Below are 15031 nucleotides of genomic sequence, written 5' to 3' on the forward strand. Positions count from 1 at the left end.
AAGTTTTACTTAAAAAATTTGTAAAACAGCTAAATTGGAAATATTATGAGTTACTTACATTGTTCAAGATTTAATCTTTTTAAATATATTCCTAATATAAGAAAACTGTCGGTTTAATTACCATTTGATAACAGCCATATTTATCAGCTTAAAACTCAGCCAAGTAAATGTATAGAACACACACGATAGACTAATACAGCACTTCAGATATGAATTCCTTTCACTTATTTATAGCCTACAAATAGCTTTCTTCATGTCTATATGATATCACATTCAATTAACATTGCCTGACACGAAATTGCCCAATAATCAAGGGAATTTGAACATTTCTTTGATCCTCCTAAATATAGATTCTTAATATCTGTCTTTCTCATTCCAAGTTGCAAAATGCTGTTTTTTCTGCTCTGTAGGTCACATTGTAGCACTTATTGGAAGGTAATATGCACTGGAATATTCCACCTTCAGGAACTATTCTCCTGGCTTTACCCCTCCCCCTCCCTGACCCCTCCTGGCACTGCCAGTTAACCATAGGTAAACACTACAATTACAGCTCTACCTTCTACCGACACCTCCATAACCAACCAATTGATCACATACGTGAGTTTGCAACTTCTCTTCATAAATATTTTACTTGAATTAAGAATTACATAATATTTCCTTGCCTGGGATAATTGGAATTTGGCCAGAGCAATTGATTGTTCTTCCGCATAATTGACTATGGTAACATTTGGTGGCAACAATGAATATTTCATTTTAACACATCGTCCAAATCATTTGGTATCAGAGTAGCAAATGAAAGTAATTCAATTTTGTTTGCAGCGTCCAGATCTGTAAGCCATCAGATAGATGGAGCTGGCTACAAATGGAGTATATTGCTGGTCAATAACTCGCTCATCCCAGGTAGTATTTGCAGTGGGCTACAATGTGCCAATGAGCAGCGGATAATTACTGATAACTTCAGTTTAATTCCCTACATCAATAGTGCTCAACACCAGTAACGGGAATAACCCCTGTTCATTAAATCCCACGTGATAAAACACTATCTAATTGTACCACTTTCATTTGCTATAGAAATGTGCCTGTGTGTGATTTGTCACATTACCTCTCATAGAGAGGATGATGCAATATGCCCCTCCCAAAGCATGGGGCATAGATTGATTTGTTCCATATTATAAGGGACAGGGGGAAATACGACAATTAGGCTTAATTGTGTGAAGGAAGGGGAATTAACTCCAATAAACTGATGGGAGACAGTCCTCTCTAATGCATTTCTAGGGGCTGAGACGAGGGTATTCCCTGCTCTGCTAACTGCTGGTATTTTTGCAATTCGTAATCATCTTATTATGAAATTATACCCAGCCAATCAAGGACTTTTTCTGTCTTTAATATCATTACAACAAAAGGCTTGATAACAAGTCATTAAATTAGATTTCCCTCCAAAGTAAAGGCCCAAATTTTCAATCAGATTTTTTTCTTTGGAAAGTTCTCAGATGAAATTCACAACAAAAAGTTTCTAAAGTTTGTTGGATAAGATAGAATTGTCATTAATAATAAAAACTGCTTGATGTAATTCCTGCCCAGGGAAATCTGATCAGTCTATATTCATTGTTGAGACATTAGAAGTCATTTGAATCTTCTTGGATCTACAGGTACAGAGACAGATAATGTGTGTTGTGTGTGAGTGTTGTGTGTGTTTCATGGTTGATTGGTGTGTGTGTTCTGTGAATCATTGCTGTGTGTGTTCTGTGAATCATTGCTGTGTGTGTTCTGTGAATCATTGCTGCGTGTGTTCTGTGTGTGATTGTTGTGTGTGCTCTTTTGGCGATTGTTGTGTCTGTTCGGTGGGTGAATGTTGTGTGTTTTCTGTGGGTGATTGTTGTGTGTGTTCTGTGTGTGATTGTTGGGTGTGTTCTGTGTGTGAATGTGTGTGCTCTGTGGGTGAATGTTGTGTGTGTTCTGTGGGTGAATGTTGTGTGTGTTCTGTGGGTGAGTACTGTGTGTGTTCTGTGGGTGATTGTTGTGTGTATTCTGTGAGGGAATGTCGCTTGTGTTCTGTGACTGAATGTTGTGTGTGTTTTGTGGTTGACTGTTGTGCGTGCTCTGCATCAGATTGTGGAGTGTATTCTGTGGTTGATTATTGTGTGTGTTCTGTGGATGATAGTTGTGTGTGTGTGTTGTGGTAGATTGTTGTCTGTGTTGTGAGGTTGATTATTATGTGTGTTCTATGGGTGATTGTTGTGTGATCTGGACATGAATGTTGTTTGCATGTGTTCTTTATGTGAATGCTGCAGTAATCTGTAAGCAGTAATGTGTTCTGTAAGTCAATGCTTGTTATATGCCTGTGCTTTGGAAGAGAATGTGTTCTTCAACAGGTAACTACTACCAACACCTACTGTGTTCTAAGTGTGAATGCTGCACTGGTGATGGATGATGGGAGGTTGAGGCCCTTGGTGATCTCCCTCCACAGCTTCTTGTTAATGACCTCCACTAGGCCGCCCTTGGACACAACCAGGCGGAACAACTCATACAGGTCCAGGGTCTGCTTGGCCATGATGGGGATCCGATTGACTGGAGTCCCTGCAAACAACAACCACTGTCATTCACACTTGTAAAATATGTGACAGATACATGTTCACTAATGTACCATGCAGTTCACATCTTTAAAACCAAGACACTGGAAGTAGGTTCAAAGTCGTGTCAAACTTCAGTCCTTCACTCAATCACAGACCCACACAATACATCTTCAACAAAACAATCCCATATCTTCCATTCCAATCCCCCACTTAAGCCATCCTTAAGCCATTCCTTTTCATAATTATTGTTGTGCATCTCATATTTTACTTTGTTTCTGACACTTGTCAAAAATCTTCATCAATATCAGCAGTGTGCTTTAGGTAGACATATAGTAACTATGATTGTCATAACACTAAACAAAATCAATAAACAAAAATAGGCACTGGTTGTATCAGCATTGTTTACCACGAACAAACTGTGGCACTATCTACTCCTAACAAAGAGTTACCACACAGAAACATTGACACAAAGAAAGCCACTGAATCTGGCTGCCTAATATATATAGTCTCCAAAATAAAACCAAAATTATTCCGTAATGGGAAACCTTACATTTTTTTTATTTTAAAAAGACTGATTTTTTAGTTGAATATATCATCCACATTTTAATTTCAAAAGAAGTACTCACATTGTCATTGATTACACATACTACAATTTTACAGATCTTGAAAGGCATTTAAAAGTTGGAGGGATATAAATAAATGACACGTTTATGGATTTTATTAACTTCATTGTATTCTTTATACTTCACAGCACATTGTTGATCCTTCATTGGGTGAATTTTACATTCACAAATATTTGTATCAATCTTCAGACATAATAGTTGATGAAAATAATTTCCATGGTGTCATTCCTACACAGTGCGTACATACTGTGGCAAAATAAACAAACTGTGTCACATTCAGAAATAATAAAAAATTAATTCAAACAGTAACTACTACAAGAGGAAATCATGATGTAAACTGTGAATTCTCTGTTAATGCTATCAAGCCTAACTGAGCCAATCAGTGTGCTCCTCGGTAATGATAAGCTTGTATCTGCAGTATGGATGAATGCACAGTGGAAAATGTCATTATTACCGCGATACCAGCTTGATAAGGGTCAATAAATGTATTACATCATAAGTGACTTATCTGAACCCATGAAGGAGTTACAAAACTCCATCAAGCCCTTACTAATACACCATCCCTTATTCATTATAACAGCATTAAGGGAGGCAATGGGAAGCTCTTATCAACTCGATTACATTGCCCCTTTAATTGGCAGCTGGTATAAAACAATATCACACACAGTCTGCCTGCTGAGACTGGGCTCCTGGAAGCAAGTTCCAGACTCTGGGTGGTAGCTGTGTATTAACTGCAATAGCCTCCCAAGCAGTTTAGAGAGTTGATGTATAAAGCTGAATTATATTTATTGTTAACTTTTCCACATGACCTATTGTTGAACAATTTTCAATGAAATGAACATAGTACAAAGGTGTAAATCTACCTGATGGATTTGTAATATTTGTCAGATAAATGAGATTGATTGTGACTGTAAGTATTTCATAATTATTTGGACTTTTGATTAATGTGTGAATTGACTGTGGGTTATGTTTCATGCAACTGTGCTGCTACTTTGGTCTTTATTTACTGTTTTCTAAATGCAATCTGTTGGTAATTTAAACCTCTTGCCTTAATATCATTAAATGTATTGCATGGAAAAGATATCACTGTTCCTTTTCAACTGAAGACTATTGAATTTTCAAAATATATTGATTGTTCAACAATGAACCAATACAATAAAAGACATTATGAAATTACGTAAGTCCATATATTGTTACATCAATCTAAAACAGATCTTTATTTTCGTAACCTCTAAGTAAATAAATCAATTAATGCTCTTTCACAAATAAACAAACCTTAATCATAGACTAACCCCTGAAAACCCTGCAACTTGTACAGCATGATGCCTGAACAATACTAAGTGTTATTGCAGAATTCCATTGAGTTCATGTTTCAAACTTTAGTGTTTTATGGCTACATAGCTTGTTCCAGTAAATTCCGTTACAAGCCAGCAGTGCTCCCTGGCCTCCCAAATGTACCCAGTATCACTGCTACAGCCCATATACATTCACCCCCAGCAGGGCGTGAAGGAGAGAAGTGGTCAACTTGATGGTAAAGTCATCATCAGGCTTTGTGGGCTGGGGCGTCGATATATCAAATACAACAGCTCATCACAATTGCAGCACATCAATGTGACCAGCTGTTCCAGGATAAATCAGTATAGGGAGTCGGTGGACCACATCAGCTTTGTGGAGATTTACTGCTACTCCCATATACATGGACATTCAAGCTACCATAAAAGTCTCTAATTTCACAGATACCAAGCCGCATCTTCATAAAACATGTCACAACTGAATAGCCTGATTTGTCCATCAGAAACAACTTGCTTGCTTCTCATTTCAATGACAATGAAATCAATGTATGAACATTTATTATTCAAGCAAACATGTTATTTAATATCTACTTTTGAAAAAAAAAAAAAAAACCATTGCAGACGGAACTGTGTATGGTATTAAGATTACAGTGATAATGAAGAATGTGTTTATTTGGGTTTATATTGCATGTGTGACATACAGGGGAACTATGAGGGATATCCAGTGATGGCACCAAGGTGAGTGTATAAGAGTGTTGAATGCTGTTCATGAGTACCTGATTAATGTGATGTAACTCAGCTTATCTGGCGCCTGTTGACAAGGTTACAGCACCGTGGCAGCAAGAGAGAGCAAGTCTATCTGCCATCCATCAGCACCAGTCTGCAATATCCCCTACCTCACCCTACCAACTTGATCCATGCCATATGGGCCAGGCTACACACAGAAAGACAAAGCTACAAATGTATCTAAGTCATAATTTACATGAGTTGAGGAACTGGAGCCTAATCTTCCTCACCAGGGGGTCAAACAGTAGTGACCTCTGGTGTTTATAAACTTCCGCCAACACTTCAAGCATTCATCACCCCCTTGAAATGATTGCCCCTTGATCCCCCTTAAAGTTAATGTCTCTTGATGTAAGTTGTCTCCTGCATATGCTGCTAATGCTAGGCCTTTTCTGAGATGTGCCTCTTATCTGGGGAGCTGTTGTTAATTCTTGATAAAATGATGCTAAATGATAAACACATGGTGTGGGGGTCGAGGGAAGCAAACAAAATTACTGAGCACTCCCTGTATAGCACAAAGCTACCATAAAATCTTTCAATGCTTTCAGTTAATAATCCTTGATGGGCCATATTTTACGGAATATTTTGCAGTAATCACAAAAAGGAACAGTTGAAGGCTAAGCCGCTATTAACGTCAAAACATGATTCCCTCTTCGAGCGCTATAACGAGGCACCAGCACCAGTCCCCCACTTCTCCCAAGTCTTGATCCCTCTAATGTTTATACAGTTATCTGAGAGCGGTATTCTCTAATGTTTGAACAAACATCTTGATGTTACTCAGAAGTCTGTCGGAAATGAATCTAAATAAAATCAAATAATTGATGAGAGACATTTGTGCGGGGTATTTTTTCTGTATGGAGCGGCTTTTGTATTAATTACATTATGTCCTGCAGTACAGAGCTTCACTAGCTGGCTACACAGCCAGGTAGGCTGTGTATTCATGCTCAAGTCAGGGCTTGGGTGTGAAGATGCCACAAAACACCAACAGCTCACACCTCAACAAACAGGAAAAGAGAGATTTCTAGTGGAATTAGAAGGAATACAATGTTGAAAATGGGAATTATTTTATCTCTGTCTCACTTCAATGCTTACGTCAACTGAAAGAGGGATGTTTTTTTAAAGGAATGTCTTTTAAAATCCATTTTCTAAAAACAACAATTTAGTTGATTGATTTTAGAGCTTGATACACAGTATATTTTTGAAAATTACATTTTTCAAGGAAAACATAACGCAATCAAATTAATAATCGATGATGATATTCTTTTTTAAACATGAAAAATTTTATAAATAAATTTCTTAGGGACATGCAAAACATGTTTTAAATCAAAATATATTCAAACATTAGAAACAATTTCTAGAAGTTGGTAGTTGACCTCTGAATAGTAACAGTAAATGTAAAGGTTTGTTCTGATGAAAGTGAGTTGACACTTGCACTTAACTAAATGAAACCCTATGGAGAAAACCCACAAATGGCTTCCTCAAAGCTGACCTTCCCAACAAAGGCGCTCTAATTTGGGCAAAAGATTTCTGTCTAATCTCTGACAACAGGCAGTTGACTTTTGCCCTGCTTTAAAGAGCCACGACTGGTTGGTATATACCCGACACAGACAAATTCCAGAACAAATTCCAGATTTCTATGTTAGCCATAGCGTAGAAGAGACCATCCATGAGCCCTGTGCTGTGATCATGTGCTTATGAACTTTAACAACACTACTTAAAATTGTCTAAAGTGTTATACTGCAAAGCTGAGGAGAAATTCCACAGCTTTCCATTACTGTTTGATGTTTTACTTCTTCAATGTCTTCCTCAATGGAGAAAGAAGAAGAAGGATGATATTACCATAACACTTTCATTTACAGCGATTGTAATCATTGATGATCTCATTAAATTAATCATTTCCTCAAGCTGGCACTAATGGATTAATCCAATACCATGAAATTATGAATTCAATAAAATTAATTAACTATCATCAAACATTTTGTTTTGCTATGATTATCTTACCTGATGAATTATGAAACATTTAGGATTAGTTGCATCTGTACATTCTCATCATGAATGTTAATTTCCTGCTTGAGCACACATGAATTACAAAGTCATTGCTAAATACTAATACAAAATTATTAAGATCCTTATTGATTAACGCTTCATTCTTACTAAGCCAAGACTGAGTTTTGCAAGTGAATATTCTTTCCAAGAATTCAGTACCAGATGCAATTTTGTTGACAAAATATATGAACAACTGCACTATCCATCTGAGATGCTGTGTTCATGTAAATTGATCTTCATTAAACTCAGACAGAAAAGAAGTGAGCGTAAGTGATGAAAACTTGGCAACATTCTATCACAGGGCAGATGTTTTGGACCCATGGGAGGAACATCATTTCAGCAACATCCTCATCTTTCAAAAAAAATTACAAAGAAAGATAATTGTCTTTTTTGGTAGCTATCATGACAAATAATCCTGTTCCATGAAAGCAAAAGTCCCTCCTAACTAGACTTACACCAGCAGCTGAAATGGGTGGGAGATAACATTCAAATACAACCCCAGAGGAGACTTGGCTAAATTTTAGTACCCCACCACAGGCCTTGTAGAATTAATCACTCTAATTGTTGAAAGATAATTTCATGGTAAATCCCAAGCCCATCAGCACTGATAAATGAAGTGTACCACTGTCAGCCATGAACGCAGACATTAAGAAGGCCATTTCTCTAACTTTCTGCATCAGTGGTGGCGTTCACTGCAGCTACTTATTATAGATGAATTAAATGAGAGGTGAACACATAAAAATGGATATTTTGGTCGTTTTCATACGCTTTTACATAGAGTGACTGAAAACGCTTATTGGAGTAAACAGTGAGGAATGTACAGCAGATAAACGGAGCATCGCCTGTGTTTTATGTTGTCAAACTACCACGGATCATGAATATATCAACTCCTGAAGCTGTTACAGTTCCTACATAAAATATCAACTACTAGAGAGACTCATTAAAGATTCTTTAAGTAATGGTTAAATGCTTTTAAGAGACGGGTTAATTTGTATATATATTTATGTATATCAACTCAAATATCAGAGTGGGTTAAAAATAAAGAAAAAACTCTATTTGGTGAAAGGGCTACAGGTATGTATTTTGATAGGTTACAAGCATTCCTAAATTATAACTGCTATTATTCATTCAAACTTCTAAAAATGTCAAAGGACTTCCGCTTCCGCGATCATTTTCAATTTATTCCAAATGCTTTAACAACCCTTGGCAAAAATACATTAATTAAGATTAATTGGAATGAGATATACATATGAAATGAGGGCTGTTAAGACTGTAATTCAAAACAAAATCTGCAAATGGATCCTGATAAATAATTGTTTATCAGACATGTTACGTCCATATGGTGAACAAATAGTCTGAGATTAAACTGACATGAGAATATTACCACCAGGAAAAAAATCATATCATGACTGCTTCAAGGCCCATTGGCCTTAAATTGCAAATGAAATTATACCAACTAATTTTTTATTATAAAATGTATATCGCAGTTAAACATATGGTGAAGATGAATCATCATAAATCAGATTTAAAAATCTAGTCCTCCTGATTTCATTCCAAGATATATTCATATCCAGATTGCAGAATTTTGTTTTTTATTTAACATTTTGAGAAACATGTGAAGCCATTCTAAAAAATGTATTTGGAATTTGATAATTCATAATACAGTTCATTGCTGAGACTATTTTTCCAATTCAATGTTTTAATACACCTCTAAGAAAATTATTTAACAAGAAGCAAGTTGGAGCATCCTCCTTGTCTGTTTGTCACTTATTGGAATCAGATATGGCTATAGTCACATTGTAACAGACTTGTCAGTCACAGAAAAATATGATGAATTTACTCCAACTTATTGGCCAATACTTGCTCCGCCCACATCTGCTGACATCAGCTAGAACACTGCACATGACAACAGTGTTAAATACTCTCTCGTCTCTAATTGTTACATATCTTCAGCTCAAATTTCACTAGACATTTTGTAATTGCATGTTCTTTCTTGACAACTTGATGGAATTTTCTTTCATTGAATAATTGAGATTAGCCAATTATCAGATGAGAGTTACTTTTGTTGATCCCTTGCTTGTAGAAAGTACTGGAAAATGATTTATTTTATCACTGTTTTAAGTACTGCGATGATCTCCAGTATTGCTGATGCACCTACTGGTTGGAAAGGGATGTTTTACAGGAAAAGGGAAATTTCAAGTGATCTGCTATTATAATCAGTAAAAACTTGCCGCATTCTTCACGGTAATTCCTAATGATAGATGGATCCACTGGGACCGAGTCCGTTTTTCCTGCCTTCAACATACTCCATAACTAGCTGGCAAAAGTAGCATTAACTTGTAATTACCAACTTCCAAAATCAATACCTATAATTCAGCGACTTTTTCTTCTATCTAAAACAAATGCTGGAATATAGAGCAAGAATAATGTCCAGTGTACATGCTGTCACCAAAGCCTTTGAAGCTTTTGTTTATAATGTCACAGAAAATTGATATAAATAACCTTCCACTCATTCAGAAATCTTTTTCTTGAGAACATTCATGAAAAAGTATTCTTGACTGTAGCCATTTTATATGTAGTTTTGTTTAACCATACCAGTCAAAACTCCTTGCACTGGACAATTTCCTCTGTATTGAAATGATTATGCAGAGATCATTGAATCATCATCTATTTGGAATTGATCAATGGTTCCTGCCTGTATTACTGACCTTACAATGTCTTACTGCAAACAAACTCTTTAAGTGCTCTACTCTAAAGAGAATCAGCCTGGAGCACATGATGTGATCGACGGCCGTTTACACTGATCGGCTTTGATATGTGGAGACCAAGACCCTTCTAATCTATCCCTTGTCATTCCCCAAATTTACTTGGGACAATTAGCTCATAAAACTTAATTACACACAAAATAATTATGAGATTTCAATCAACTTAGAAAATCCAAAGTACATTTACTGAGCGTCTCCAGAGAAAGAGTTTGAGCAGAGGGAACTGTGAAGATCCAAGTTAGCCTGATGTGTGTCCCAACCCATCAAAGTGGGGAAATTGTTTCACACCTTGTACTGCCTCTCCCAGCTGAGGCCCTCCGGCTATGTCAGTGTTAATGCTAGCAAATTCATCACGCTATAAACTTACCATTGCAGACTATTTGAAATGGAGCTATTGAAATCCGGAGACGACTATTGTTACCTTATTAGAATAAACAGGCCCATGTATCAGGAGGCATCATCAAGCAAATGTGCTATCACGAATATTCCGTCCTCCTGCCCATCTAATTCCATTGATATAATGAGAACCCAGAGACTTCCAACACTAACAGCTCTCAACATGCAAACATTACTCAAGCCCTAAAATGAATTAGGGAGTCAGTCCTAACCAAGTTGTTTTTGTGGTGGTTGCTCATTTCTGTTTGTCTTCCAACTCCTTGTACATCTGACTTATGAAGCCTCATCCACAAAGTGCCTGATTGCATTACTTTTAACAGCTTCTGCTCAAAACATGATAAATTCAAATGAGATTAGTGTCATTATTCTTCCCAAAGTTCAAACAAGTAATATCAGTATCTCATATGGTTAGTTATATATTTTTTGTAGAATTTTCCAGAACAGGAAATGCAAATCATCCTTTTCTTTCAACTACCTTCTTGTTTAAGTTATATGAGCTAGATTGAAGACTCAGATAAACAGTATAGATTTCTCTTTAACATTCATGCTAAAGGATTTAGTCTATATTTGCATAATGCAAGGGAAAGACAACAGAAATGATACACCTCCTACATGAACTAAATTTTCATATTTCTCTGGATCACAGGTCACAAAAAGCCTCTTTGTTCTTATCACCATGCCACTCAATGGTGTTGCTAATGTTTTTAGCACATGGACATTCCTATATTCACAAATAAATATTTCTTTATCAAATAAACAAAGACGGTTACACAAAAACAAGAAAAAGGTAATAAAGATTACATTGTTGAAAAAAGTAGTAAAAATGATTTTTTTCTAAATGTTGTAACTACATATATATGATAATCAAACATCCATGAAGGTAGCTACTTCTTTCAGTCCAATATTTAGGTAAGTGGCGAAGCTATGTTTCCAGAAGAAAAACTGTGTTTCCAGAGTGTAGAATTATGGAAATAAAATCATGCCATTTCCTTTCTGACATATTATGAGAGTGATATCAACATATCACACAAGTAAATCAAAAGACTGCAGAAAAAACAGTGCGCCTCATTATATTTTCATCAATAATCAGGAACCTCATCTACAGAAATATTTTGGTAGACTTCCTGCCCCGGTTTATGACTTGAAGCTGTCACTTGCCTTAACCCGGCCAATCTCTTGGCATCTAACAAAATTAAACTTGTTTTTGAAAAACAGTAACCTAATATCAACCTGGTGCTGCAAAAATTATTATCAAAGTGAAACCGTTTAGATCAGAATTCGCAAAATTAACAAAAAACTTGTCATACAAAACTTTGGTATCTCCGGAAGTTGTTTTCATTTTGAAACTTTACACTGATGTGTTTTAAATCAAAACAGATCATGGTTTAAGGTGGCCCACTTCGCCTCTTTAATCCAGAAAAATGCAAACTTGATATCCAATTTGAGAGCTCCAGGATTTGGACTCTTATAACAAAACTTTCAAGTTTCCGTTTGCTCATGTTTTTCATATTACCAAGGATCAAAGGAAGTTTGGCAAATGATAGAAATGAAACAGTTTGAATAAATGCTAGTTGGGAATTAACATTTACCAGATGATTGTTTGCTTAAGAAACATTCTCAGACAAAGTTTCTTTTCTGATTTCTACAATTCACAATCTTATTTATTTATCTAATGTTACACACTTTCTGATGTCTGAAATTACAGACTTGGATGAAGACCAAGTACAGTAAACACAGTCTATTAAAGAAATATTTAATTTATTCCTAGCAATGTCACGGCCCTGGTCAGGTTTCATTTCAACTGCCACCAGCATCTCAAAATATGAATTTCAACCTTATAGAATTTCTATTTCCAGTACTGTGTTGTCAAATATTTAGAAACTCCTCTGTCATTTCTGTCTGAAAATTTTTAGACTTCTGTGCACAAATTAGCTATGAATTGTAAAATCTCACAAACATCCTCAAAATGTCCCAAAACAAGAAAATTCACATGGGCATATTGTCATCACTTATATGCCAAATGAAAACAAACATTTCTCTCCTATTTTGATACCAGCTGATATGAGAGCAAAAACGTTATGAATGTGACCCAATAAATGTTTCATCTTTGAATGGAGCCAAGAATTCGAGGTTGAATGCGACATTGTTCCCGGAGTAAACACAGCGCTGATATCCCAGAAGCTTATTGTCAAGAAGCTTTAAAGAGCATGCAAAGCTCCCCGCATAAAGGTACTTGTGTTTTATCAAACATACTTCTAAACACTTCTTTTAGTTTGTTTTAAAATACTGCAAAGTTTTGTACAAATCCTTTCTTTGTAATGAAAAGTCCAAGTTGATCCACAATGCTCTCATTTCACACCTTGGAAATAACTTATATTAACTTACCAAATATTCACATGTTGACAGTAAAAACAGTTCACTATGCAGGCTCCTCATTCTGAGGGAGTGTTCAGTTATGACATAAATTTAACAGACATATAGGCAGTTTGGATAAAAGGTTTATGCAATAAAGCCATGGATGTAGATATGTAATTGGAATTAACCATTATTTACAACAGTTATTGTAAAGAATAATGAACAACTAAAGAATGAGACAACAACAGCAGTTAGTGTTTTAAGGTGTTTGTTTGTTTTAAACATATAAATAAATCTCTGAAGAATGTTTTTTATCACTTCCATTCCATGGTGCAACATTTTAGGAGTAGGAATATAATTAAGCATTGGTCTGGAAGCTGAACTCATTGACTGCACTAATATTGAGATACTTAATACATTCATCTGATGAAACAACATGGCAATATGATAGCTGGCAAACAAATACACTGTAAGACTTTCTGCACACACAAAATAATTACTTTTGCTTATGGATGGCTACAGTGACTTGCTGATGTTCTTACACTGTGTCAAGCTAGATTTACCACACTGAAAAAGCAATACATTTGTAAGGAACTGAATATCTTTGTACCAGGTATTTACATGAAGTTCTGTTCAAAGGTGAGAAATATTTCATTATGCACCAAGCCAGGTGACTGGTGTGAAGCCTCGTGATTAGTGACGTCTCCAGCTCAGCGGTAGGGACTGAAATGTCACGTAGTCTGGGATATTTATATCAGTGCGAAGGAACAATTAATTCTCTGCATTTGTAATACCCATAATGAAGTAGAACTGGGACATTCTACATTGGAACATCAGACTGGGGTATCTTAATATGGCGAATAGGTTTGTATGAGGTCTATCTCCTTGGTGTGATCTGGAAGGTGTGCAACATGCAGTCCGAGAGGGCAAGATTAAAGAAGAGTCACACCTCCCTTATCTGTGGACAAATCTTAGTCAAATGATCATAAGGCCTCATGATTTAGACTATTTCAACTTTTCAGACTTGTTCAAATCAAAATATACACTCATTTGATCTCTGACAAGCAGAATGATATTTTTCATGATCAACTGTATATACACTTTTACTTTCAAGCAAGAATGGTCAAAATTCAGTTTCTGGGATGGGTATGTTTTTATTACAAAAACTATAGTCTTAGAACTTGGACTTAACTACTCTTTTGAGCCATACTTCCAACTCGATAGAATCTATGAAAGTCTGCAAGACAATTCCCAAAAGGACAAGGAACCAGGAACCTTTTATGTACCTCAAACTATGGCGCTTTAGTTCTCAAGGACTACAAGCCATATTTCCTCAATGACTGTATTATCCTTTTTGCTGTTTTCCATACCATTCAGCTGTATCTCCTTGAAACAAGGGCTATAGCTCATCAGTTTAGATGTAGAAATCTGATCCCCAGATGCTGCCACAATCATCCCACTATTACACAATAAGCTGTGAGTGGGATGAGTTCCACCTGCCCTTATCATCCAGGAATCCAGTGTCAATCAATCTGGAGGAATCTATCTGTCCCTAGCACACAGTCGCCATTGGAATATCTAACCCTGTTTTTATTCCAAACAAATTGCCTGATAAGATCTGGACATGCCCAGTCTGCAGACAGTAGATGTCACACTTGCTTCCTATCCCACAGTCAATTAAAACAGATAATTCCTTCAACCATTACTCTTCCACTCATTCCCCACCATAAAATTTGTCAGATAAAAGTAAGGGGCCTTGTCCAAGAATTGTCCTATCTGATGAGGAGCTGCTGAAACTGCAGAAGAAGGTTACCCTGTCATTAAAATCAAAGTTTATTTCCACTTCCTTGATAGAAAGTCCCACCAAACTCACATTTGATGTTTCTCAGACTTTTTGAAGCATGAATAAATATGGGATTATAAGTTTGAACATATGCCTGGGACACTTTAGCTTCTATCTCAAATCTGGCTTTGAATAGGCAGATATAAAATAATCTCCAAAGTAACATTGGCGATAACCTACAATTTACTTAATAGCCCACACAGATTTTCTGATATTCATTTAATCAAAGCAATACATGCTCATAATCAAATACATACTTACTCTTATATCATGAGATCATTTTGTCACAGATACAAGAACAGAGATGTAAAGAAGCTTGGAAGCTTTAGGAACTGGGGAGGGTCTGTGTACAGTG

The 15031-nt window shown here is 36.2% G+C and overlaps 1 protein-coding gene across 2 annotated transcripts in view; it reads right to left on the bottom strand.

The window, feature by feature from the left end:
- The window catches only part of LOC137277444 (AT-rich interactive domain-containing protein 3C-like), a 72411-nt gene that overhangs the window by 15223 nt on the left and 42157 nt on the right, over positions 1-15031 (bottom strand). For both annotated transcript variants that reach the window (XM_067809172.1, XM_067809171.1), the window contains exon 4: positions 2394-2577. In XM_067809172.1, the coding sequence (XP_067665273.1) occupies positions 2394-2577 (184 nt within the window). The remainder of the gene's footprint in view (positions 1-2393; positions 2578-15031) is intronic.

This window comes from Haliotis asinina, chromosome 3 (assembly GCF_037392515.1).
Source record: "Haliotis asinina isolate JCU_RB_2024 chromosome 3, JCU_Hal_asi_v2, whole genome shotgun sequence".
NCBI lineage: Eukaryota > Metazoa > Mollusca > Gastropoda > Lepetellida > Haliotidae > Haliotis > Haliotis asinina.